Below are 10765 nucleotides of genomic sequence, written 5' to 3' on the forward strand. Positions count from 1 at the left end.
CGGGAGATTCGTATCATGGATGTGCAGCTGACAAATCTGCAGCAACTGTGTGATGCTATCATGTCAATATGGACCAAAATCTCTGAGGAATGTTTCCAGCAACATGTTGAATCTATGCCACCAAGAATTAAGGCAGGTCTGAAGGCAAAAGGGGTCCAACCTGGAACTAGCAAGGTGTACCTAATAAAGTGGCCGGTGATCTTATGTACAAAATTTAATTTCATGAAAAGCTATCTGATATTTCTCGAGATATTCTAGTGGTGGACCAATCAACTGACTTTCAAACACTGAAAAAGAGAAAAGGTGCCACAAATCTGATCATCAGTAAACTACTGACAGCACAATAACCTCAAGTCCAAGACTAACCAGATAAAATCTTTCCTTTCCGTTCTCTGATCTTTCAGTCAAGTTCATGCACGGCTACAGCCATAGCTTCTCTTGTTGTATAACGGCATTTTCATTTATCTTAGAATATGGACAAAAAAATAGTGTCATATTTCAGCCTCTTACACACATAAAAGTAGTCCACTGTCTGGCTGTGGCCAGGTTTAACCAGAGGTAAGACTTTTTGTATGACTGAGTTGTAACAAATGTGCCATTTTGTTTGATTAACGGGCAACGTTCAATATTCTTTGAGTCAAATATTCATACATCTGTGCAGCTATAATGACTTGTCATTGTTTGTGATGCATGGCAAAGGAAATCTCTACACCTAATCTACAAATCAAAATGGCCTTTATTATCAAAAACAGATCTCCAGACCGGTTGATATATCTGCAAAGCACTTGATACTAGCCTAATGCATGATCAGTGGACGTCTCCCGGTTCATTAAAGGTTCATAAGATATAAACTAAAACAAAAATACAAATGCTAAATTTAAGTTTTAATCATATTCAGATAATTTAAAGAAATGTTATATTTATAAATCATGACACATGTTGAATGGAAGTATGGACGAGCCGTCTTCTCCTTCGCTCAATGGAAGCTGACACTTGTTAGTTCAGAGGTTAGACAATCACATCATACTCTGGTGATGGGCCTGTTTTCTGCAGTGACATGTACGTTCTGTCCTCTTGGTTTGGTTTCACCTTTTTTCTTGTGATCCTTTGGAGAGAAGAAAGAGAGACACATGATGTCAATGTCTCCGCTGCATTAACGGAGCCTTCAGAGCTTAAAGGGGAACTAATGTTTATTTCAACCTGGGCCCTATTTTCCGATCTACTTTTGTCTAAATGAGTGATAGGCTGTCCAATATTTGACATTTCTCCAGTAAGAAGCTAGGGCTGACCTGCCTGCAGCCCGTGAGCACACGCTATATTAAATAATGGGGCACTCAGACAGCGTCAAACAACGTCAAAATACGTCCACTAAAAGTGCATTTTTTTTCACACAGATAGGCTCGGATTGTTAGTATAATTATCCGACAACATAATGGAAAGTCATCAAAACAGTGGTTATCAAATTCAAATGGCTCATCCAGATCCAGTTGGTCAAAGTCGGGTAAAAATTCGGACATGTTTGTTGTGGCAAGTCAAAACACTCAGAGAGTGAAAGTCTGGCTCTGAAATCTCACATCTCGCGAGATCTGAATTGCTGCAGGAAGTTACCGCTGGAGTGACCTTACAAACGTGATGAGTTACTCTGTTTGGAGTAGTCATGGCTGAGAGGGAGCAGCAACAGGATGACGAACATGTCCGAACTCAACTAAAGTTAAAAACAAACGTTCATATCTCCTTTCCGTTATGTTGTCGGATAATTATACTAACTGTGTGAAAAAAAAAATCACTTTTATTGGACGTATTTTGACGTTGTTTGACGCTGTCTGAGTGCCCTATTATTTAATATAGCATGTGCTCACGGGCTGCAGGCAGGTCAGCCCTAGCTTCGTACTGAAGAAATGTCAAATATTTAACATCCTATCACTCATTTAGACAAAAGTAGATAGGAAAATAGGGCCCAGGTTGAAAAAAATGTTAGTTCCCCTTTAAAATGATGAAGCAGTAACATACCAAAGGAACATCAAGAGGATTATGCAGAGGACATTCACGATGAGAGATACAACAGTGACGACAGTCCAGAGAAGCACTGCACACGGTCCATGTTCATCTGCTATTAGAGATGAGGAAATGTAGGTTGTATAATTGTTCAAGTGTTATTTTAATGTTGTACACAAAGTAGCTACTGTGTTAGCTTGATGCCCTCATTTACACAGTGTTACCTGTCAATGATTGATACCAAAAACTACAAAAATCCTTTGATGTAATTATTCAAGAATATACAAATAATAGCCGACAGTGGGGTTTGTGTTCCAGCTGATGGACAATGTTCCTTCCAACACACAGTTTGTTCTAAGTACATTCTTATTGATATCACTGATTGCTGATGTGTGTGTGTGTTCACCTTCTCGCCTCTCTGAAGTCACAATGATGAGGTTTGCCTTTGCTTTCCCAACTTCACTGCTGCTCACACACTCAACAGCAGTGTTGCTGTGGTCCTTGACAGTTAGGGTGAGGGTGCTGTTGACTGTGTGGTTTGACACAGTGGTCGTAACAGAGTACTCTGCTTGGTTCTTCAACAGCGGCCATCTGATTGTGGGTAATGGAAACCCCTCACTGATACACACACAGGTCAGGACCTCTGACTGAAGCTCACACTTAGAGCTATTTAGGATTTTTGGATACACTGTGGACACACAAACAGTTATAAGATCAGAGATTTTTACAAAGTATGTACTACATCAATATTTCTCACTTTAAGTCAGTTCAACCATTTGAGTATCCACACAGAATCCTGTATCATCTTTCATTATCTGGTCCTTATCAGGGCTCATACATGTGTCCCCCTCCATCTAATGAATTTTACTGAATGAAACTAAGGGAAGAATCAGATCTTGACTGAAGTTATTTTAAGTTATTGGTGGAAAAATTTAGATCATGGCAAGTTACAGATTTGTCACCCACTGTTTTGACTGTGATTAAACAGGCTACTTATGGAGCTACATGAGGGTCACATTTTTTGTACTTGAAAAAATAAAATTTGAAACTGAAAATTCATGTGTTGATCTTGAATTTTGAAAAATACAACATTGTATTCAAAACAAAAATAAGTGTATGAAACGTTTTTTCAGATTAAATATAATTTTGTTTCACTTTGGTAATTCTTTTGAATGAATAATTTATTTTCACTTTTCACTTCCATATGTATTTTAACATTTGAGGTCTTATTTTTTTCAGTTGCATGTTTTATCTTTTCAGATTCAAATCTTATTTTTTCACTTTCAAATCTTTTTTACACTTTCAGATCTTTTTTTTTTTCAGTTTCAAATCTTGTTTTTGAGTTTCAGACTTTTGACCCTGATGTGGCGTGGGCGGCGTGGCATCAGCTGAGAGGGGTGTGGAATCATGAGTGACAGTGCCTTCGGGGAACATAGGAACTAAAAAAATTCTGACTCAACACTTACATACAGCATATTCATGTGACTGGCAGTGTAGAAATTGATGCCAGTGACAAACTTCCATTTAGAAATCTGTTTTAGACAGTACTGAGCACCAATTGCGGTATAAGAGTGATAAATTATGCCAGATTTTGCAGATCAACAGCCACATTTTAAGTGCTGATATGTCCGATTTCCACATAGCAATGTGAACGCAGCGTAGTGTCCGTTTTGCTTGGATGATGGCGTCCGGTCGGTTGGGTCAATGTGCTGGAGCCCATACGTCCAGCACACAGGTGAGAAATGTTAACTAAGTTTTGGGAAATCATAACAAATATTAAGGGGTTTTTGTGACAACATACATTTTCACAGCTCCATAGTCACGGCCCTGTTGATGCTTCCTCATCCAGACGTGTCCCCTGGATGAAACCTTTGAGCTTGGGGAAAAGGGAACAATTCTAAAACACCTCCCTATTCACCTGACCTGGCTCCAGGTGATTTCTGTGGCACCAGGTGAGTAGGGAGGTGTTTTAGGATTGTTTCCTTTTCCCCAAGCTCAAAGGTTTCATCCAGGGGACACGTTTACTGGATGAGGAAGCATCAACAGGGCCGTGATGATGGAGCTGTGGACAATCACACTTTCCAGCTCTGACAAATTCGCCACTTAAAAGACCTCACAAAAAAAAAAAAAATATTGTCACAAAAACGACCCCTTAATATTTGTTATGATTTCCCAAAACTTAGTTAACATTTCTCACCTGTGTGCTGGACCTATGGGCTCCAGCAGATTGATCCGACCGACCAGAGAGTACGCTGCGTTCACAGTGCTATGTGGAAATCCGACATATCAGCACTTTAAATGTGGCTGTTGAACTGCAAAATCTGGCATAATTTATCACTCTTATACCGCAATTGGTGCTCAGTACTGTCTAAAACAGATTTCTAAATGGAAGTTTGTCACTGGCATCAATTTCTACACTGCCAGTCACATGAATATGGTGTATGTAAGTGTTGAGTCAGAATTGTTTTAGTTCCTATGTTCCCTGAAGGCACTGTCACTCATGATTCCACACCCCTCTCAGTTGATGCCACGCCCCCCACGCCACATCAGGGTCAAAAGTCTGAAACTCAAAAAACAGATTTGAAACTGAAAAAAAAAAGATCTGAAAGTGTAAAAAAGATTTGAAACTGAAAAAATAAGATTTGAATCCGAAAAGATAAAACATGCAACTGAAAAAAATAAGACCTCAAATGTTAAAATACATATGGAAGTGAAAAGTGAAAATAAATTATTCATTCAAAAGAATTACCAAAGTGAATCAAAATTATATTTAACCTGAAAAAACGTTTCATACACTTATTTTTGTTTTGAATACAATGTTGTATTTTTCAAAATTCAAGATCAACACATGAATTTTCAGTTTCAAATTTTATTTTTTCAAGTACAAAAAATTTGACCCTCATGTAGCTCCATAGATACTGACCCAGTCCAGGAACAACATGTTCGGGAGGAAAAGGCCACAGATGTTTTAAGAAAAACAGATCACACTGTAGAAAATGTTAACGTTTATAGCATCCTGAAAACTTCTTTCCAGCTCAATGCTGAAGCTGCAAAATTTCTCAGAACACTTTGGTATTTTTTTGCAAGATAAAAGGTAGATGTGAAGGGATAAAGTGCAGCATGCACATTACTCACAGGTCACGTTCAGAGTCACTGTCTCCTCTGTTGAGATGCTGTTTGTGAAGCTGACCTTACAGGTGACATCGGTGCCGTGGTGTTTAGCTGAAGGGTTAAAGGTCAAAGTTGAGCTGTGTCTCTGAGTGAAAGCAGTCAGATCCTCAGTCTTGAAAGCAGTGATGTTTCCTGTGATGTGAGAGTCCTTCCCTCCTGCTCCTCTCCACATCCAGGTGATTTCAGGGTCAGATCCAGAGCAGAGACCAGGAGCAGTGCAGGTCAGTGTGGTCTGCTGTCCCTCTGTCAGAGGAGGAATCATCACTGTGGGCCTCTGGGTCAGACCTAATGGGAGAACAGTTCATGAGTGGAATCAGGTGAGCAGCTTGAGGGTAATCATTCACTTAAATATAGGCAAAAATAATCAGATTATTTGTTAAACATTTCAATGTGGCAATAAGTAGGAGTTTATCAGGAACTGCTGCAGTTCCTCTGGTTGCCATGAGAGGTCAACACATGCAAAACATTACTTCATGCTCCACTGAGAACATAAATTCACCAAACATACTGTTGCAGTTTATAGGCACAACAATAAACATCTTCACTGAATATATTTGTTGTAGCTCTTTGTACCTTTAACAGAGACTCTTGCTCTTGTATAGAATGTATATCCAACTCCCCTCCCATACAGGAAACCATTTACTCTGAGTTGATATGATCCAGAGTCGGACTCTGTGAGGTCATTGACGATGATGCTGCAGTTCCCCTGATACACATCAGGCTCCAACAGTGACACTTGTCCTTTGAACCCAGACTGAACTTTACTGTTATTTCTGTTGGTGTTAAATATAATGTCTGAATCACATTTTGGTTTAGATGGTTCACATTTGTACCAAACTATATGTTGGGGTATAAAGCCATATCCAGTGGTGAAAAGACACGGTATCACAACACAGAGTCCGGCCACTGCTGTTATTTCTCCTTCACTGAGAGTGATACAGTATCCTCTGTTACAGAATTGTCTTCCCAAATCTGCACCTGTTAATAAAGACAATGAAAGAATATTAAAATATTTAAATTTTGACTGTGATATGTGATAAACTATAAAGAATGGCTTCTACTATGACTGTTTTTGTTTTATATAACTGCTTTTGTCAGCAGCATTGAACAGATAACACAGTATTATATCAGTATTTAACATGATCTTTCTTCCAGAATACACTTGATAAATAAATAGCCATTAAAAAAATAATAAAAATCTAATGTTTAACAAGAAAGATGCATACCTGTGTCAGCATTGCTTCTCACAGAGAAAAGCAGAGTTGCCCAGATGAGAACAAACATCCTGATTCGATGAGTGAGACAGACTCTCCCTCTGACACAAACTCTTCTTTTCAGAGGCACAAACACTTTATACAAAAAGGGTAAGTGAAGTGAAAACAGGAAGTTAAGTTGATGAAACTGGTTTGATTTTACAGATTTTGATACATCCATAATGAAATAAACACAAGGATCCCTCAGCCTATAGCTCTAAAGCTGCATGTTTCATATGTATCAATTTGTTCTAAAGTGACGTTATTCAGATTACATGTACATGGTCTCAGTTTGTCATGAAGAGATGGAGGGGTGGGCGGCTGGCATGGCAGAGCAAGAAGGCTGCTAAGCTGCAGACCACTGTTTAATACTAACAAACAACAAAACCAGTTTCTTTTTTAGCAAGATATCAGCAGCGTTTTCAGCTGCAATCGTATCAGAAAAAGCTGGGATTTGAAGCCCAAACATGATATTTTCCTGACCATGACCAAGTATTTTTTGTGCCTAAAGATAAAATATGTTAATAACAGAATATATAGTTTCAATGTATCCGCTACATAATAACAAGCAAATGTTACATATCTGTGGTTTGCAGAAACAGTGCCAGTATATTTTCTGGCAATTGGATTGAGCTTTTTCCAGAGCTTTTGACTGTGTTCTACAGTGTGTGTGGCTGCCACTTTAAGCAGGTATCCTGATATTACTTGAAGCACAAGTTGCTGTATGAATAAACTTCACTGCAGTTACCTTCAACAGCAACACTGATATATTGTTGAAATATTATTTGGGGAAGAATGAATTAATAAAAAAAGGCATTTAAAAGATAGAAGTTGTGTTTTACCTCCTTGTGCCCTGTTCTCTCCTCTCCACAGTGACCTCTGAGAGTTACTGTTTCTCTCTCCTTCTCCTTTTCTGCTTTTTTATGTCTGTGTTCTTCACATCATCTGTGTGAAACTGTTAAAAACAGGAAGTATATGTGTAATTTAAAAAAAATTAATTGAGAAAGCCAAGTTCGCCATTTACTGACTCAGTTTGTTTTAAGGAATTGGATAATTTTTTATGTGAGATTACAGTGTCTTTCATTAATTTTTCTTTCCTGTTCTACAGTTCACTGTAAAGCTGAACGCATACTCTAGTCTGCACACTGTAGTGTGATCTGTATATCTACACCATCAGTTCTGTCAAAAATGAGAAAAACTGTTTATTAGGCGGGTGGATAATTTCATTGAAAAGTATCATTTACTCTCAGACAGTCAATACAGGTTTAGAGCAAGTAGGTCGACATCAATGGTATTAATGGTGTTAACAGAGGAAATTACTGGTTGTACTGATAACAAGAACTATGTAGGAGTTTTTATAGGTTTAAAAGACGCATTGGACACCATAAACAATGACATGCTACTCAAAAAACTGGAAAGATATGGTGTAAGAGGAGTGGTATTGGTTGGGTAAAAAGCTACATGGGACACAGGCAGCAGTTTGAGCAAATGGGTGATTACATATCATCATAACTGTTGGGGTCCCACAGGGGTCAGTGCTGGGTCCTGTTAGTATTTTTATTTTGTGCATAAATGATGGTGTCCACTGAGGTGGCGAAAAGAAAGAAAGGAGAAGTCTTAGAACAACAACAACATTGTGATGGTGACACATTGTGAAACATTGAGTATGGTCTCAACTGTTCTATTTGCATCAGACAGGGACTTTTATTGCATTCCCTACTCAGGATGGGGTTACTCCACTTTATCTTTTGTTTCATACTTTAAGGGTTTTTGCGTTTAATCAACAGGACAGTGTTGGCGTGAATGGGGAGAGAGAGGGGATGACATGCAGCAAAGGACCATGGGGTAGAATTAAACCCTTTACATAGCAAATAGTTGTTGCTGCTATGTTAATAATCTGAATGTCGCATATGTGTTTTATTAATATTCTTTCCTGTATTCACCTAAAAACAACAGTATTTAAACAAATTAATTAACTTCATTAAATACAATTGGGCTGTTACCAAAGGAAATCGGAATTAATGGGCAGGCCCTGGAGAGTGGTGAAGGGTCTGGCCAATACAGCTGAGAGGTGCAGTCATTGGCTATGGCTGAAGAGAAAGGATCCCATCCTAACCTTCTGACACACACCCAGGCCTGATCAACCTGTGGTGGGTCTCCCTAAACGGTGAGTGTCTTACGATAAAAGCTGAAACACCCGCTGATGTTGAGGTGCACAAGTGATGATGTGTCAGAGGGTTGGCTCTGCAGGGTAGTCATGGTTGAAACACCTTATGCTCTGGCGAGAAGCGTGCTGAAACTCCAGGGATTGTAACACCAAGTCCTAACTGATGAATCTGAATGAGTCCAGATTAAACCTTGCAAAGCCTTGTTTGTGAGCTTTGGGGTTTCAGTTTGAACATGTAAAACTGGAGGAAGTCGATTTCTTTTTGCTTTGTTCTCTTAACCAAAGAAGTAAAACGAACAGGGCACACAGTTTCATCATGATGATGTTGCTTTCTAAACCAAGACAAGAGACAGCATGAGAAACAGACAGTTTGTTTTCTATCAATAATCAACTGTTTCCAGTTTTTGTTGTTTTTATTTTATTCATGTTTGCATGGAACTGAAGACAGATGAATTTGCTTGAGGCATGAAAGGCTTGTTTAAAATAAAAGAGCAAGCAAACTACATCATTGCAGAAACCCTACTGTCATTAGGTAACAGTGCTAATTTGCAGAGAGATTGCAAAACCCTGATCTGAATTATTGTGTCAATCATATATGTAGAAAAAGAAAAATCTCCATAATGATAATTATGATCACCACAAAGTATAGGACATACAGATTTGCTTTACAACACACTGTGACAAAAGATTAGGTAAGACATATTTGATATTTCTACTTAAAAAAGAAAAAAAAGTAAATAGAAAAAATAAGATAAACCCCCCAGTGAGGCATTCAAAGACAGGAAGTGGTTACTGGCTTTGTGCATACAGGCAATTTCAGAATGCTAGCCAGCACATCCACCCTAAAGTCAACAGAACAATGTCTTAATAAAAGGTTAATGTGATAGAATGGTTGATGACAGGTTTATTTACATGCACAGAGAACTGCATTTTTAACCTGTTTGGCTGAGTGTCTATATAACACTGACATCCCCTGTATCTTTTTGCGTTACATACCAATATATTTTGTGGATCTAGTTTTTTTTTATCTACATTGTTTAATTGACTTTTTGGGTCAAATGTAACACAAAGTTGGCTCATTTGTCTGCACTGTTCAATACTTTAAACATGACTTAAGCAGGATAAGACAAAGGAATTCTTTCCAAAGATATGATGCCAATAAAAAGGTAGAAGAAATGTAAGAAAGAAACATGCAGCATCTAGTATGTTACCCTGTAATGTGACCACTAAAATAGTGACGGTGATGTTACTCGGTGTTACTCAGCTGCAGGCGAAAAATGACTGGTGAGCAAGATCTCACTTCTTTGATATGTAGTTTACATACTCAGACCTGCACTGCACAGCATTATGGGTATTAAAAACGACCTGATACATCATATCATTGTCGTCTTTCTGTGCACTGTGTCATAGACAAGCTAACCATCTACATGGTTAATTCAAACTGGGATTTTGGCAGTGACAGATTTATTTGGATTTATGTGAACAGTTTAAACCGAAGAAGTGTGGTGTGATTTGGATGTTTTTCATTTTGCATTACTGAACAGTCTACGCATATATAGAGAGAGTTACCATAGTGACAGGCCTTTGCTGAATTCTGTGCTCCTGCTGTTTGTAAAACCAATTAGAAACAGCTCACACATGCATGCTGGGTAATGTAGGATCCAACAGGTTTGGAGCAGGTCTTTGTAAAATTCTGTCTCTTGTGAGTCACCCAAGTTAATGGAAGTATAATGCTTAATTTACCCTTCCAATTCGGGCTGGACAATATATGAATATTATCTTGATATCTTGATACAAGACTGGATATCGTCTTAGATTTTGGATGTCTTAATATTCTAAGTCTTGTCTTTTCCTGGTTTTAAGAGCTGCATTACAGTAAAACGATGTAATTTTCTGATCTTACCAGACTGTTCCATCATTGAGTGCACTTATATGGACATGAATAACCCATTTATGATCAGGATTTTGGAGTATCCTGTCTGTGTGTTTGAGCGTGTGAACACCAGAATATGCTCGCTGGAGTACTCTGAAAGAAACCTGGATGTATACAGGTTATATGAATTACCCAATTTCTCAGTGCTCATGTAAACACTACATCCCGAATGTGATCATGACCGTGACAAGTCTCATTAAACAGGTTATTCATGTCCATGTAATTTCACTCATTATATCCATATTA

General features: G+C 38.3%; 1 protein-coding gene and 1 long non-coding RNA gene across 6 annotated transcripts in view; one reads left to right on the top strand and one right to left on the bottom strand.

The window, feature by feature from the left end:
* The window catches only part of LOC125893362 (uncharacterized), a 92150-nt gene extending 86697 nt beyond the window's left edge, over positions 1-5453 (top strand). For 3 of the 4 annotated variants that reach the window (XR_007449879.1, XR_007449878.1, XR_007449877.1), the window contains exon 3: positions 5343-5453. This is a non-coding gene — a long non-coding RNA (uncharacterized LOC125893362). The remainder of the gene's footprint in view (positions 1-5342) is intronic. The other variant, XR_007449876.1, reaches the window with a different exon arrangement.
* LOC125893356 (sialic acid-binding Ig-like lectin 5) lies at positions 737-7369 on the bottom strand. 2 transcript variants are annotated; one of them, XM_049583965.1, is made up of 7 exons: positions 7262-7369; positions 6393-6515; positions 5740-6144; positions 5131-5451; positions 2402-2683; positions 2011-2107; positions 737-1105 (listed from the first exon to the last, which is right to left on the bottom strand). In XM_049583965.1, the coding sequence occupies exons 2-7, from the start codon at positions 6448-6450 to the stop codon at positions 1009-1011; spliced, it is 1260 nt and encodes a 419-aa protein (XP_049439922.1). In that variant the 5' UTR covers positions 6451-6515; positions 7262-7369; the 3' UTR covers positions 737-1008. The 2 variants fall into 2 exon arrangements, with proteins under 2 accessions (XP_049439922.1, XP_049439921.1); XM_049583964.1 differs by having other exon boundaries at positions 2011-2110.
* Positions 7370-10765: the final 3396 nt, after the last annotated feature.

This window comes from Epinephelus fuscoguttatus, linkage group LG8 (assembly GCF_011397635.1).
Source record: "Epinephelus fuscoguttatus linkage group LG8, E.fuscoguttatus.final_Chr_v1".
Lineage (NCBI taxonomy): Eukaryota > Metazoa > Chordata > Actinopteri > Perciformes > Serranidae > Epinephelus > Epinephelus fuscoguttatus.

Bases quoted from the DNA above. Each gene is read 5' to 3' on its own strand.
- LOC125893356 (XM_049583964.1), bottom strand. From the start codon at position 6,450: ATGTTTGTTCTCATCTGGGCAACTCTGCTTTTCTCTGTGAGAAGCAAT. The intron at 5,452-5,739 runs GTACAAAGAGCT...TTCTCCCATTAG, and splicing joins AGCAAGAGTCTCTGTTAAAG to GTCTGACCCAGAGGCCCACA. The intron at 2,111-2,401 runs GTGAACACACAC...CATCTCTAATAG, and splicing joins GACTTCAGAGAGGCGAGAAG to CAGATGAACATGGACCGTGT.